Here is a 15102-nt window from a genome sequence, read left to right as displayed (position 1 = left end):
TATTACATCTTGCACTTTCTCCCAGATATATTCAAGATCGTCACTCGTGGTCTCTTGGTATTTACTGCGCCTTTGGATCCTTCTTCAACGCCTCAAGGCCCTGAATAAGATCGTCTCTAAGGTCATCCCAGCTCTCGACGCCAACGCTTACACGCAACAGCCTCTTGTCAATATCCAAGTCGCTCATGGCACGCCACTCGATCAAGCTCTCGACGCCACCCAAGCTAGTAGCATGGTGGAACAAGTGCAACTTGCTGGGCAACCTCTTAGCCTGCTGCTCCGACTTGAGATATATGGAAAACACCGGTCCGAAGCCACCAGGCATCTGCTTCCGCAGCCAGCTGCCCTCCTCCTTAGCCTCGGGCTGCTGTGAAGCATGCTGGATCCTCGTCACGAACTCGCTCACCAGGCTGCCCTCCTTCGCCTTCTCCTCCACCAACCAATCCACCAGCTTCTGCGCGCTCTCCGCCTGCCTCTTGATCCGCAGTTCAAACGTCCGTAGGCTGCGCACCCCCAGCCAGCCCTCCAAGCTCCCCAGTACTGCGCCCAAGTACAGTCTCTCCTCCAACAGCGCCGGTAGCCATTCCTGAGCCTTGTCTGGCCGGAACGCCAGCACGCCGCACAACAGGTCGCTGTGTCCGCCAAAGTACTTGGTGCCACTGTGCATGACAATGTCCACGCCCAACTGGAACGGGTCCTGCAGGGGCGGGGGAGCGAAGGTGGCGTCCACGGTCAAGTAGCAACCCAGCTCGTCGGCTTTGCGCCGGTAATAAGCTAGGTCACGGGCTTCGCCGGTGGGATTGAGGGGCGTCTCGACGTGGATAACGTCGCCCGGTTGCAGCTTGGCGAGGTCGGCGTCGGACTCGAGTTCGAGCTTTTCCAGTCCGTTCAGCTTCTTCATGAGTTTGAGAATGCCGTGGCAGCCGTGGTAGCCGCCGCCGATGGCGACGCGCTTGGGGTTCAGGAAAACGATCATGGCGTGGAAGGCAGAGAGGCCAGAGGCGTAGGTGAGGGCGGGGGCACCCAGGAGGGAGGTTAGGATGGCCTCGAGACGCGTGGAGTTGGGGGCCGAGTCGCGGGAGTAGATGTGGGAGTCATAGGGGGCATTGGGCTGTGTTTTTATTGTGTGTTAGTGAGATTATGAGATTGATGATCTTTTTCAATGTTTGACGAGAAGGTGAGGAGAGAAAGAAAGAGGCATACGTTGAGGTTTTCCCATGGTTTCAAGTCGTCTGGGTTCTCGGCATAGCGAAAGGTGGTGGACACGTGCATGGGAGGCGCAACGGCCTGGTGGTTGTTGATGTAGTCGTCGGCGTGAACCGAAAGAGAAGCCATCGACAGCTCCTTGTTAGGGAAGGCCGCGGCGAGCTTTTTGGGGCCGTCAAGGACGGGGTTTCCGGTTGGGGAAGACATCTTGATGGTGTTGGCTACTTGTTGAACTGAAATGCACAGCTTGGTGAAAGTCAGGACCTTGACAGGAGTTCTGAAACTCTGTTCTATCAACCTATTTATATGAACCTACACAGCGGAGATGGTGTTATCGCCAAGTCGACCCGATGAAGAAAGTGGAATCATGTCGCCATAAGGAAGCATGGAGACTCCCGGGTCTGAACTAGTAGCCTTACTCGCCTAATGCGCCCTTGGACAAATCCACTCTTCTCGCCGTGGTCGAATGCCCGTTAGATATTGGCGCGGGGTGACTCCATTGTTGACACAGGTCTCCTCAGTTTGTCATCGCAAGGGCGGGATGGGACCCGTCGGATGCGCGTCGGATGGGGTTAGCAACTTCCTACTAGCTGAATTTGGGGGCTCGTTCGGCATGTTAACGAAAGCTTTGACCATTGGGCGAGTAGTACAAGAAAATGCGTACTGCACTCAGGCACTGTGATGCCGTTCAGATATCGCAAGAAAGATCGAATCCGTCACCAAGCCATTTGGTCAGCCGTGCCAGTCCCTGTCCAGTGCATCAAACCAAAAGATCAATGTCAGAACGGCGCAGCTTCTATCTGGCGTCCAGAACATGGGCATGTGTTGGCGATTGTCCGAGATTGGAAGTTCTTTGACTGGTTCTTTCAGGGTGGGCTTCAAGAGTTACTCCGTTTCCTGTGGAGCCATATGCACGAAAAGGGGCATCCATTTCATGGTCGCTTTCGCTTTCAGAAGAACAACCCTCTAAAGCGTTGCACAGACCCCGTCCAGCTATCGTCCCGACGCTACGGGAAGAATTCCGATGAAAGAAAACAAAGCCCTTATAGAAGTCTTCTTCTCCACTTGAAACAATCACTCATTCGATCACTCATTATTCATTAGAAGTCCAAAGTGTCTGTCATTGGCGGCGGGTGTGACTGGGTGCCTAAGATGTTGGCGACGGCGAGACTCCAAGAGGCTCCGGCGGCCGTTGAATTCTTCCTTACGGACGTCGACATCTCGCTTTCGTGTTCAAAGTTCCAAGCGTCGCCCCCTTCAGGAACGTGATTGTCAAAGGAGCCTTGAAACGTCTCATCCGAAACATAACGGTATCCAAGGGACGGGTAAGCCGAGCTTCCATGCATCGCGCCATCCCCATATTTCAGGAAAGGAACAGATTGATCTCCCGGCGGGAAAAAAGACGATTCCATTGCTTCCATGGGCTACAATGTGGCGCCCCCTTTGACGTCGAATGGCGGAATTGGCGGCAGTCATCAGGGGCTCCGTCTGTCGCAGATGAACAAGCAAACACCACCCCACATACCGTGAGGAAGACCAAGAGAAGTGCGTGCAAGCGTGCAATCTACACCATTATGGAGAGACACCCCAGACATCTCTTCCCGGTTGAGACGACTGGCTGCAGCTTGGCTTCATTGGGGGATTGGCCCCTCAAGGCAAGCAGACTGTGTTTGACACCGCAACGGTCCGAAAATGGCACCAGTCACTCCCATCTGATCGTATCCCAGGGTACCCAACACCCATTTGCACTGCTTGTCATGAGCCGGGGCCCTAATATGTTCGGACAGTTTGTGGGGAGATCATCGAACGTCGAGGCTCGTCTCCCTTCAATACCGGCAGCATGACGTCCTTCTGGACTCGTTATCAAAGATCGGCGACCGGAGACATTGGACCACCCTCTCACCCCACGAAATAACGGTTTGGTTTAAACGATGGCTTGATATGAGCCTCCGGAGAAGGCTTAGTCGATCCCGAGCTGAATAGTCTCTCGGATGGTTGCGCATGTGTATATCATGTTCTCCTCTGGCCCTCCCTTCGAGGCCTCTACTCCTCAAGTTGTTTGCTGATCTTACGTCCGTAAGGAAAGTTAAACAGAAACAGCCACCATGCCCAGAACGAAAGATGGAAAGATCACAAAACCAACGGGCGAGTCTCAAGTCCGGAGAAGGGGACGGCCGGCGATCGACTGGACGCCATCACGAAAGAGGAAACTTCTCCGGCTGTATCTCTGTACTCCCGAGTCGGGCCTGTCGTTGAAGGAGATCCTTGACCTTCTTGCCGAAGGGCCATTCCAACCAAAGTAGGACATATCCACCCTTATCCTGCCCATGACCACCAGTACTGACTGCAACTTACAGACCTCGACATACACAATGTCTGCTTAACGAGCTTCTATCAAAGTCCTACCGTCAGAGGAGGCCCAAAAGCCGAACGTCGATGGAAAGGCGACTGGCCTATCTGAGGTCCATGAGGGATGGTCGTCCGGTTTCGAATCCACCAAAGGGAGACGAGACTGACTGTACCATTCTTCTGGCCAAGAACCCGTCTAGATGGCGGCAGCAGTCCCCTGGAACCCGCTGTCCGACGAAGCGTTTGGGGCGAGAGATGACCCAGCTCAGCATATCGCACCATTTGGGGTTGGAGAAGGCGAGTGCAAGCGACCTAAGCTCAATACCACCAGGTTTCTTCACAGCAACAAGCTTCGACTCGCCAGAAGCCGACATGTCTGCCCTTGAGGTACCAGCATCGACAGGAAGGATTTTCAAGCACAACTCCAAGACCATCAAGGAGAGGCGATGCAGTCGGGTGGAAAGTTTGAGGGTGAAGCTTCCGGGACGCACTTCGTCGTTCTTGGCCGACGTCGTTAGTCTCTTGAGCGGACTTTCCATATGCTCGAGTAGTAACGCCTCTTCTTGTGCCTCTCCCCATTGGAACCAGCGTTCGTTCTTATCTAGGTCGAACTCATCCGCCACGCTATATGAAGGACGAGGGAAGAAGAAGTCTACGCTTCCAGAGGGCAAGGCCTTGTCTCCTGAAGACCCGATAGACTATAGCGACAAGTATGCGCAAAACGCCGACAGCCGGGCAAACCAAGAGCTTCTCAAACACTGTTGCAGCAAAAAGGCATGGTGCATCCACAAGCGCATCAGTGCGGTGTGTTTTGGCAACCGATCGGCCGATACCTTTGTCTGCGCCGCCGAGGAAGTGAACGACCAGGACGGGTTGGGAAACACCGCACTTCATGTTGCCGCCCGATGGATAGCTCCTGGGCCTGTCCTCTTCCGGATCTTGGCGATGTCGACAACCGTAACCCTCAATACGCCGAACCACCTTGATGAACTCTTCCTACACGTGCTCAACCCTCGATCACTTGACATCAACGAACTCGCTCACTTCACGAGATATCTCGTTGGCCGCGAGTTCAATTTCTGTCAACTGGACTCTTCCGGCATGACATTCATCGAGCGCCTTATGGCTCGTCTCGACTTCACTATTGAGGCCCTCGAAACCATCTTCTCCTACCTCCCCGAAGCCACTCGCCTCGTTCTCCTCAGGCACCCCTCCAGCCACAGCCTCAACCCTCATCATACCCCTCAACCGCCTCTAATCCAAGCTATCCGAGCTCGTCTAAACGTTATCGAAGGCAACAGCCTCATCCCCGACCCCTCCCAACTCGAAGCCGCCTCAGCCTACTGTGACTACTTCCTCACCCGCTACGGCACAGCCTACCGTACCGTCTGGATCAGACCCCCTTCCCTCTTCGCCCACGTCCCCGTCAACCCTCAGGGCCGCAACAACCTCCACCAAATCGTCGCCTCCCTCAACGTCGGGCGCAACCTGTGTCCGCCCACCACCGAAAACCTCTGCTATTACACCCCTCCCTCCGCCACTCCCCCACCCCCGTCCTTCGGCGACACCAGCTTCCTCGACCTTGACGTCGACGTCATCGAACCCAGCGCCACCATGGCAGCCAACCAGCACCAAAGATGCCCTACACTCACCACCACAGCTATCACCACCAGCCTCTCCTTCCCCCAAGTCCTCGCCCTCGCCCTCGCGGGCGACGTCCCCGAAGACCCCAACAACCGCGACCTCCCACACTTCCGCACTCCCCTCATGACCCTCCTCCGCGGTTTCGCCTGGGGCAACCATTACCACCCCCACTATCCGTCACAACCACCCGACATGCTAAGGGAATGCCTCCACCTCCTGCTCGCGCACGGCGCGCGGCCGGAGCTAGTCGACATCGACGGCAACAACGCTTTGCACCACGCGGCCGAACTGGGATTGCTGAGTGCCGTGGTGGTGCTGTGCACTCATGATCGGGACTTGCAGAGGACAATGAATCGTACGGGACAGACGCCGTTGGATTTGGCAATTCAGAGGATGAGTGTAAAGGGATATATGCCGATGACGGAGGCGATGAGGAGGGTGGAAAGGCATGCGGAGGTGGTGCTGTACTTGGAGACGGGGGTTGTGATGGGGGATGAGTGAGTGTCATGGATTGAGTTATATGATAATATCTCTGTTTTTTTTCTCGCCTTTTTGTTTTCCCTTAGACTGGCTTCGGTTCGCGTGTGTAATGTGTTTTTTCTTTCTTTTTTTAACGTTGACGTGATAGATGCTAGACTTAGACTTTCCGGCGTCCCTTGCTTACATGGACCTTCCACTAGATATTGATCATTAATATAATCAAATGGCGGTTCAAAGCACGTCTAGCTGCTGGTGCGTTACTATGCTCGACGGCAACTCTGCTCCAATATGATATTGTTGTTCTGGTACGTGCTATTGAGCTGTACCGTAAAAGTGCAGGGTAGGTGACAAATCTCGCTCTGCGCCAGAACGATCGCCCAGGGGTCTTCACCAATCGGTAGGGCTGTAGTTGCCTGCCCTGTGCCTTCTGTGCCCCTGGCTAGAGGCGCCGTGTCTCCACAATTCCCCGCTGTCAGAAATTTGCAAGCCGACCGGTCTACGGCGGGCGACAAGAGGAGGGAGGTCCCGTCCCCGCCCCGTGCCGGACTAGTCAGTCGATGTGTCTCGTTTGTTTCGGGGACCTGACAAACCCGCCAGTGGATGATGTAAACCAAGCCCAGGCCCGACGTTCACTGTAACCTCAGCTGGAGCCTCGTCGTCGCCTTTTCCATCAACTTGAACATCACACTCGGATCTCATTCCATCATTTGTCTGTGTTTTTACTCACATTCATTCAACAAGGCGAAATCTCACGCTTATTCTCATTCAAGTTACACATCCATTCTTGGAAGAAAAGGATCGACCGTTTGTTCGTATCTCACACTTTTATCGCCGAAAATTCGTCAAAATAGGCCGACACGGGAATCACGGCCTCAGCGCCAAAGGAACACTCGCGGACTACCAAAACGACGACGACTTTGTCGGCTTTGACGATTTTGCCGTCGGTGGGAAAACCCAAAAGAAACCCAAAAAACCCAAGAAGCCAAAGAAGCCACGAAGGAAAATGGGTCAAGAAGTCTCTGCCGTTCCTGAAACGACCAAGCCTGAGAACCTCTCAGAGCGCAGCCTGCCCGCGGTCGCCGACTACATCAAGTCCGGCAAAGCTCGCAAGGTTGTTGTCTTGACGGGCGCTGGTATTTCGACTGCTGCTGGCAGTAAGTTGGGTTCCCATTGATGCCAATTTTCCCGTTCCTTTTTGCTCACCCGTCGTTTGCAGTTCCTGACTTCCGCTCTCCCGAGACTGGCCTCTACGCCAACTTGGCCGCCTTGGAACTTGAGGAGCCCGAAGATGTCTTCAGTTTGCCTTTTTTCAAGGAAAACCCCAAGCCATTCTACGTGCTCGCAAAGGACCTTTATCCAGGCAAATTCCACCCTACCATCTCGCATGTCTTCATCAGCCTCCTCGCCACCAAGGGCCTCCTGTACCAGCTCTTCACGCAAAACATTGATTGCTTGGAGCGCGCCGCCGGCGTCCCCGCTGACCTGATCGTCGAGGCCCACGGCAGCTTCGCTTCCCAACGCTGCATCGATTGCAAGACGCCCTACCCGGACGATAAGATGCGCGAACATGTCAGCCGTGCCGAGGTCCCACACTGCGAAAAGTGCAACGGTCTGGTCAAGCCCGACATCGTCTTCTTCCACGAGAACCTCCCCTCCCTATTCTTCGACAGGAGGCACATGGCCGAGGAAGCTGATCTGATCCTCGTTCTCGGCACCAGCTTAACCGTCCATCCCTTCGCCGGTCTTCCCGATCTTGCCCCCTTCGAAGTTCCTCGCGTCTTGTTCAACATGGAACGCGTAGGGTCTCTGGGCTCTCAACCCGATGACGTCCTTGTCCTCGGAGACTGCGACACTGGTGTGCGGCAGCTGGCTAGCGCGCTCGGGTGGCGCGAGGAGCTGGAGGCCGAGTGGAGGAAGCTGGTAGGCGACGAGGAGGCGGACAGGCAGTTGGAGGGTTCGTCAAAACGCCAGGTCGAGCTCCATGATGAGGTCTCGCAGCTGGTTCATGATGTCGATAAGGTACTGCATGTGCATGACGTGAGCAGCAGCGGCAGTAGTTCGCCTAGTCCTGAGGCTGTTGCAGAGAAAGAACCAATTGCGGCCACCCAGCAGGAAGTGCAGCAGAACGAATCTGCCTCGGTTAAGGAGAGTGTCGAAACAACAACAACAACGTTGACAGAGGAGGTCAAGGTTTCCGGCGCTTGAGGAACGGAGTGGCGCAGGCGTCACGTAGAAGACATGGCTTGGATCAGGTTGGAGCCGGGTATTCAATAAAGGGATGTGTCATCGAAGGACTTAACACCGGCCGTACGATATCATACTGCAGGAAAGTATCAGTGATTGATGGCGTTGGTAGGGTATAGGAATTGGGTTTGAGACAGGTTTGGGCTGGCGAGTTGGCTCGTCTGTATCACGAATTTTTCTTTGCTTTTTTTCTTCTTTTAGTTGTTATTTTTTTTTCCTGGCATTGTCAGTCAAGATACCTGTTCCTGGTGTTTGCATTCGATAATCGTTCCTGCAATCTGTCGGCATGGTGCAACATCATCTTCTGGGAGAAATGAGGCCTTCTTCCATGTACTCAGACGATGTCGGTGGCTGTTATCACTCCAGCACCTTTATCCAGTCCCATTCGTCCCTTTACCTTCCCATTTGTAAGTAGTCGAGACCCTGACGGCGAACCGAACGAAGCCATTAAACGCGACATGTCATGGCTGAGCATAATAGACTTGATCGGCGATCGCGATTATGGTCAACCCTATCGGACGGGTCATGGTTTCAGGGTGTTCTCACCACTGTAAATGCTTTTGGGATCTCCACGTCTCTAAACTTTGGGGCATCGTCTTTTTGTTGTCTTGATTATTGATGTCTGAGGCGCAGTCACTGATGTCCCAACCCTATCAACACCACAGGCATCTAAAGCGAACATGCCAAAAGACCGCGTGCTCTGGTAACTGATCGGCCACGAACTTGATCAGAGTAAGTTCTACTCTACCCAGCATTACAGGAGTCATTCTTCACCTGATATAACGGCAGCTTCCTGCCTCGAAGGCCATGTTTTCGACATTAATCCATTGTTCAATGAACATTTCCCCCACTCAGCAGCTACCACATGCATAACGCCGGCACTTCGCCCCAACTACAGCTGTACGATCAATCCACTAGGACCACTTTGCATCGTTTTTCGCTCGCAGATGGTGTGTTTAGGGAATCGCGTACTGCACGAGCACTCGCCTTGCAATATGCAACAGGCGAAGAACGCGTAGTATGCATCGCGCCATGTATAAGGAATTGCCTCCCCTCCTCTAGCTTCATCAGTCATCATGTTTGAGTTGAGGCTTACCTCCAAATCAACACCGACCAAGCACAGCAGGATTTGCCGATCCAGAACAACGCCACGTCAAAGACCATGACTTTTTCATCATCCAACCCCCAGAACGGGGCAGAACCAAGCTACGCAAACGTCTGGGAGGACACTGAGACGGAATCGTGTGGCAGCCCCTTGCCTCGTGTGATAAGCTTCTCTCGGCGGCCAATGGCGCAATTCAGCTGTCCCAAAGGAGGCATATCTGATATCGCCAGACTTGTTGCAGCAGAGAGGAAACAGTTCAACCAATATTTGAAACCTTCTCTCATGACAGCACTGCTCAAGCCATCTCCGATCGTTGAACCACTAGTCTCACCCACTATCACAGAGAATCCTATCATCTTTGAGACTAATAGACCCGGAGCAACAAGAACAAATCGGGGCCTCGAGTCTCTTCGAAATTTCCATGATTTCGGAATATCAGCTGCCTCCAACGCGCCTGTCTCTGCTGAAAGCCAAATCCTTGATCCTCCCCCGGCCGCATGGCCAGACTCATACGAGGAACATGACCACTCACCCCTATCTCCTCCAGCGTCACTCATCGCAGAACCTTTTGACCCTCAAGACTACCAATACGACAAAAGGCACCGCCCGAGCATCCCTGATCAACAACATCTGTCGCACCCTATCCGCGAATCTCAACCGGCATACTCCGCTTTCCCCGCCTACTGCCCACGGAAGCAGTTCCAGGCATTCCCTTCCCTGGCATCCTCTTTGTCCAATTCGTCATCATCACCACAAAGAGATTGTTCCCCCACCCGCAATGACAGCGCTGTCGCTGGAATTTCTCTTGGAGCTAGCGGCGGCTCTGAAACCGAAGCCAGCACCCGCGCTGTAATTAAAGCCATGACCATAGCCGGCTCCAAGACAGACCCGCTCTCCCTCGCCTCTCCTCCGCTCACCGACTGCACCGACTTCACTCATTGATTCATGGACCGCCGCCGCCGACGTCGAAGCCGACGCCTACCGCGGCCCCTCATCCCGTGCATCAACCACATCGAAAGCTGCAGCAGACCCCGCCTCCTCCCCCTCTTACTGCACCCGCTGCGTCGTACCCCTCATCTTTGACATCTCTTATCTCGACCAGGACGAGAGTTGGGAATGCTGTAGCTGCGCTTCCAACAATAAAAAGTTGGGAATTTCATTGTGCTAGGTGTAGGAGGCATGGGAAATGTCAAGGGCGTTGAGTGTGTGTGTGTGCGTGTGTGTGTGAGGACGAGGATGCGAACAAGATCTGGATAAGTGGAAGAGCAGGATGACAACTTGAGCGTGATGCTGGAGAGGAAGTCGATTTTGACTGAGTGGCTTGTTTGGGTGGAGATCAGGAGAGGGTATATGGGAAAGGAAAAGGGGGCATGGAGGGGGTGTACTGGTTTTGAGGATGTTGGATCGGAACGTTTGAGACATTGCCGGTCATGGAACTGGAGGTGTTGGGGGATCGGTAGTGGCCAAGAAGTATTTCTGTGTCGAGACTGATTGTGGATGAAAAGGACGGAGAACAATGAAAAGCCATTCTGGTTTGCGAACTTTCGAGTAATCAGGGTGCCGGAAGGTGGTTTGAATTGGGTCTCTATGAGAAACCTAACAGGTGGCCTACATGATCACTCGGGCCTTACGAACTCGTATTCGCCCGAAAAATGATTCAAATTGACGATACTGCTCATCTATGACTTATCATTCGTTTGAAGCACTGAACTGGTTCCTTTGGCAACGTACCTGTGATTCACAAGGTCATTTCATCGGGCACTGATGTAGGTTCAACACAGTGTAGAGGTCCTATCCAGGCTGTGATTATGAGGGAAAACACCGTGCAAGATGGCCAACGGCCTTTGAGCAGTGGCCAATGTACCCCTTCCGGCCGTTGGCCAGCGTGCTATGATAGTTCCCATGAGGTGTCTTGACCGGATGTGAATAGCTTGTATATCATCCTCGAAATTCGCTCTTTGGTACAACCTACCAATTGCCTCTTTTCTTTCCACATCCACTCGAATAATATTTCGCGCCAGGACCTCAAGATTGGCACAATCTCACTGCTGTCAAAGTAGTAACCAGCCAGCCCAGTTGACCCCCCAAGAAGTCAAAAGAAGAAGAAGAGGCAAGATGTCGGAAACCGGCTGGAGATGCTGCAACTGCCGAACCAGCAACTCGTACTAGGAGCACTTGTGCTGATTCTGCAAGATTCATTCCAAATGCAGCGATTGTGGCAAGGACACATAGGGGACCGCGTCATCCGTGATCGCACCAAGCTTGGGGCCGTCCGCAGGGGTAGATTGCTAAAACTCGGAGTAGCGGATATACGTTCGGCGGAGTGCAGCAGCATACGGGAGATCAAGGGTTGATTTTCAGGGCGCTCGCTAGGGAGCGATCTGATAGTGGCTCGAAGAGGGTATGCTGGTAGCTGGAACTAAGTCAATCAAGGCCGATTGTGGGTGGCAACCTTTGTATTGGCTGCGTGCAAAACGGGGATTTTGGAGCCTGAAGTGATGAAAGGCATCCTACACGGTACCGTAGCGTTAAAATTGGGAGAGCATAAGCCTAGCCAAAGCAAGTAGTCTTTGCGACGATGATGGGTTTTGCGTGCGAAGGGACTTCTGAAAATCTGAATGGTCAGATTATTTCCTACCTCTACCCTATGTCAGTGTTCTGGGATAAAAGTTCCTTCCCGAGAAAAAAAAAAATAAATATTTTTCTTCATCAAGCCTTTGTCATATGATAGCGGCCGTTCATCGGCTATCAAGTCTTAATATCGTAAACTACATAGGAGGCTGTTCGGCCTGATGCTGAGTTGTGAACGCTTCCAGATACGGTTGGAGACCGCGAGCAGTGGTTGACACACTGACTCCAACCGTTAACCACAGTAATATGGTGCCCAAATATACCAGTCTCTGCTTTGGCGCCGATGATCATGTATATCAACCACGGAGCCCCCTCTTTCTAGGGGTTCATCACTCCCCATTCGCATCGTCCATCACTTGCCAGCCGTGATACAACTTCTCGCGTCTACGCCACCAGATTCTCTCAGCACGACATTTCCCCAAACAAAGCCAGGCATCCAGATCATTGGTAACCAGACATGACGAGAAAAAAGCTCCAGTCCAAAATGGCTTGGAAATGCTGCAACCCAAGACCAACAGGACGTCCTAGGAGGGCTTGTGCTAGTACTGCAAGTTCATATGAAGTGCAACGTCTGTAGAACGGCCACTTCGTTGCGTATGCCGACGGGTGCAAGTACAAGTGCGGAGGTCGTCGACGATAGTGGCTGTCGGCGGTCGTCGGTCATTGGCGGCGACAGCGGAGGCACGGCGTAGACCTGACGCGTAGCACCTCTATGAGGGCTGAGAAGAGCCGAGGCCCGTGTCGGTTCCAGCGGACACGAGCTACTTGCAGGAAAGAGGTAGCAGAAAGCATGTGATGGTGGAAAGGGAATGTTTGTGGGCGCTTCGGTCTTGAAAGGGCGGAGGAAGGTGTGCTTGAGGTGAGGAGAGTGAACGGGGAAGGGGCGTGGTGGCAGTTCACCACCGGACTGTGTGGGCCGGAATTTGGGGATCCAAAAATGGTCACCACTTTCACCAGTGTAGGAATTCGCAAATATGCAGGCTGGAAAATCTCGAGGCATTGCCAGCATTTTTCTTTTCTTTTCTCCCTTTTCGGGGTGGTGATACCATCAGGATGATAAGTCTGGACATGGAAAGGGGTGGAACGCAAGAGTAGTTGCAATATATTTATACCTGCATATCCCTACTTGTGCAGCTAAATGACTCAAGCTTCATACTGAGCCTTTCCTAGTGTACGTGCATCCTATCTGTCTTGTTCCTCGTTTATGGCTTGGTCCGAGTGGCTTGTGAAGTTCTACCTCATATACACCAGCGTGGTGGACAATGCATATAAGTGGCAGCTAGGAGGACAGAAAGACACCTTTATAGGATTGTTACCTGCACCGTCCGTCATATTAGGCAAGTATCTCTGATGACAGTATGCGTGGATAGGATATTGCTGGTTTTCTCTTGACCTGGGACGGGTCCGTGACGCGCAGCTGGTTGGATGTTAGGACAAGTATGCTCTGGAGTTGAGAATGCGTATAGACGCATCGCAGCTCAATCAGTAGCTCACACAACCGGTTTTGCCGGACTTTCGTAACTGACCAAGGACACGAAGATGCTGCCACATATTCTCCGAGAAGCAATATAAAACCCCCCTTTCCCCTCCCTCTGACTGTGTTTGTGCTTCCCAGTATTCATCTCCCAAAATCTCGCCGTTCCATCCCGGTTCTCATATCGTCTTCTGCGAAGTTGACACTCCTCTTCCTCATTCATGCTACGTGGCCAAGATCGTGCCCAGTCAACAAATCCAATATTTCGAGGTATGTTAGTTCAAAGACCCCTTGCCTTATTATGTTCAACATTTTGACCGAGTTACTGCAGGGAGTTACCGCGGGTCAACACAAATCCACCCAAGACCACAGCACCGCTAAGCTATTCCGAGCACAAGAACACGGATACAGAAAAAGAAGCTTTCAGAGAAGATGCCGCTTCCTGAAATCATTTACACCATAAGGCGTCTTAACACCGGCGAGCACGCCCCTGTGTGGGAAGAGGAAAATGAGGACATGCATGACAGCAGCTCCCGATCGCTTCTGACCAAGGGGCTACGGAAGGAAAAGGAGCAGCCCACCACTACTAAGCTTGGACCTACCCTTCCAAATGGCGAGATAAGGAAGCGAAAGCGAGTCACCTTTGCTGTGCCGGCACCAATTCCGGCCAAAATCGACCAAGATCACCTCCACACGATGTCTACAATTGACAAGCTCGCCGAGGCGGAACCCCAAAAGCGACCGGGACTGAACCCATTCACTGCCGTCGGTCCAGTCTCTGCCGTAAGCTGCATCACCAAAACCGGCCCTAGGAAGCCCATGTTGCTCAGTGAGGTTAGTATGAACGAACCTTCAGATTCACGAAATCGCATGCTGTCCGACTTGATCAGGACCCTGGACAGCAAGAATGGTCGAAGAACTCGGAACAGATCGGGACATTGGCAGTGGCCCCCCCTGAGCAGCAAGCAGTGGTGGACGCGGCAACATCTATGCGAGACATGCAAGAAAATCAGCAGACGAGTGAACAGGGCTCGTCTTCGGCTTCAACAGAGCACGAGGAGGAAGATACCAAACTCATTTCCACGATGGACCCGGAAGACCCAGAAGACAAACCCCGCAACAAGTGGCTCAAAATTCCCGGTCAGATCTGGAGGAACACCACCGTATTTCTCGCCAACACCGTCGACCACCTGCCCTTCTACACTTCCCTCAAGGAGAAACAGTGGCAGGCAGCAACACGCATGTGGCAAGAGGAGGCCAACAACAAACGCATGAGCGTACCTAGCACAAAAAAGAAGGCTGAGAACTCCCATCACACACCTTGGCTGCGCTGCGACGGACTCTAGGAAAACATCACTATGGAGACTCGAAGGAAACACCGCAGTCTCGGGATCCGCACCTTACGACATCACTCTCGTCTTCTCCCACCTCCGTCTACTCGCTGACTGGAGGTTACAATCGGAATGCGCAACTTTCTAGTTTATTTATTGATTTGGTAGCCCTACAGTAACAAAAAGAGAAGGAAGGAAAGGAGCAGACGCTTTTCCACAATTGTAACAAAGCAGCTGCTGTATACCTACACAGGCACAACACTACGATCCGGGAAGGAACCAGGGCATGGAAAACAGGAAAGAGGGCGTTTGAGCTTTGGGTAATTTCATGGTCATTTATATCAACATCAGCGTTTATATCCGCAGTCTTGGAATCTTGGTCAGCTTTGAGGCAATTGGATTTCAAGAAAAGGCGTTTGGCAGGGAAAGCATCGATTTTCTGCATTTGTCGACATCGGGCTGGCGGGTATTTGGGAACTTTTAAGTTGGTTCTCGGATTTCCAAATGGGCTCCAGCGATTGATAGGACGGTTTAATTTCGGGCGATTTTTGTATTTTGCTCACAGCAATGGCTCATAATGAAACTCAATTCCCTGCAGCCATAGGGAGAGCAAAAACTGGTTTGGGATCAGAACAGTT

General features: G+C 52.8%; 5 protein-coding genes across 5 annotated transcripts; 4 read left to right on the top strand and 1 right to left on the bottom strand.

Annotated features, from left to right (window-relative positions):
• Positions 1-61: 61 nt before the first annotated feature.
• Positions 62-1413, bottom strand: B0T23DRAFT_426778 (PLP-dependent transferase; the record flags this gene model as incomplete). Its single annotated transcript, XM_062840014.1, has 2 exons — positions 62-1111; positions 1204-1413. 2 exons carry the CDS (start codon positions 1411-1413, stop codon positions 62-64), a joined length of 1260 nt encoding a protein of 419 aa, XP_062695961.1.
• A 1768-nt stretch (positions 1414-3181) lies between these two features.
• Positions 3182-5820, top strand: B0T23DRAFT_90810 (uncharacterized protein). The gene is made up of 2 exons (XM_062841977.1): positions 3182-3505; positions 3564-5820. Exons 1-2 carry the CDS (start codon positions 3312-3314, stop codon positions 5698-5700), a joined length of 2331 nt encoding a protein of 776 aa, XP_062695960.1. The 5' UTR covers positions 3182-3311; the 3' UTR covers positions 5701-5820.
• A 680-nt stretch (positions 5821-6500) lies between these two features.
• Positions 6501-8074, top strand: B0T23DRAFT_90790 (DHS-like NAD/FAD-binding domain-containing protein). Its single transcript, XM_062841976.1, has 2 exons — positions 6501-6833; positions 6896-8074. Exons 1-2 carry the CDS (start codon positions 6683-6685, stop codon positions 7882-7884), a joined length of 1140 nt encoding a protein of 379 aa, XP_062695959.1. The 5' UTR covers positions 6501-6682; the 3' UTR covers positions 7885-8074.
• A 350-nt stretch (positions 8075-8424) lies between these two features.
• B0T23DRAFT_402787 (uncharacterized protein) lies at positions 8425-10196 on the top strand (the record flags this gene model as incomplete). The annotated part of the gene is made up of 3 exons (XM_062838711.1): positions 8425-8473; positions 9354-9877; positions 9915-10196. The coding sequence occupies 3 exons, from the start codon at positions 8425-8427 to the stop codon at positions 10194-10196; spliced, it is 855 nt and encodes a 284-aa protein (XP_062695958.1).
• A 3158-nt stretch (positions 10197-13354) lies between these two features.
• B0T23DRAFT_402786 (uncharacterized protein) lies at positions 13355-14479 on the top strand (the record flags this gene model as incomplete). The annotated part of the gene is made up of 3 exons (XM_062838710.1): positions 13355-13407; positions 13598-14043; positions 14079-14479. The coding sequence occupies 3 exons, from the start codon at positions 13355-13357 to the stop codon at positions 14477-14479; spliced, it is 900 nt and encodes a 299-aa protein (XP_062695957.1).
• Between the last annotated feature and the right edge of the window lie 623 nt (positions 14480-15102).

Source organism: Neurospora hispaniola, assembly GCF_033458365.1.
Source record: "Neurospora hispaniola strain FGSC 10403 chromosome Unknown B0T23scaffold_2, whole genome shotgun sequence".
Lineage (NCBI taxonomy): Eukaryota > Fungi > Ascomycota > Sordariomycetes > Sordariales > Sordariaceae > Neurospora > Neurospora hispaniola.
The sequence above is the reverse complement of the archived record's forward strand: the minus strand, read 5'-3'. Positions and strand labels throughout refer to the sequence as shown.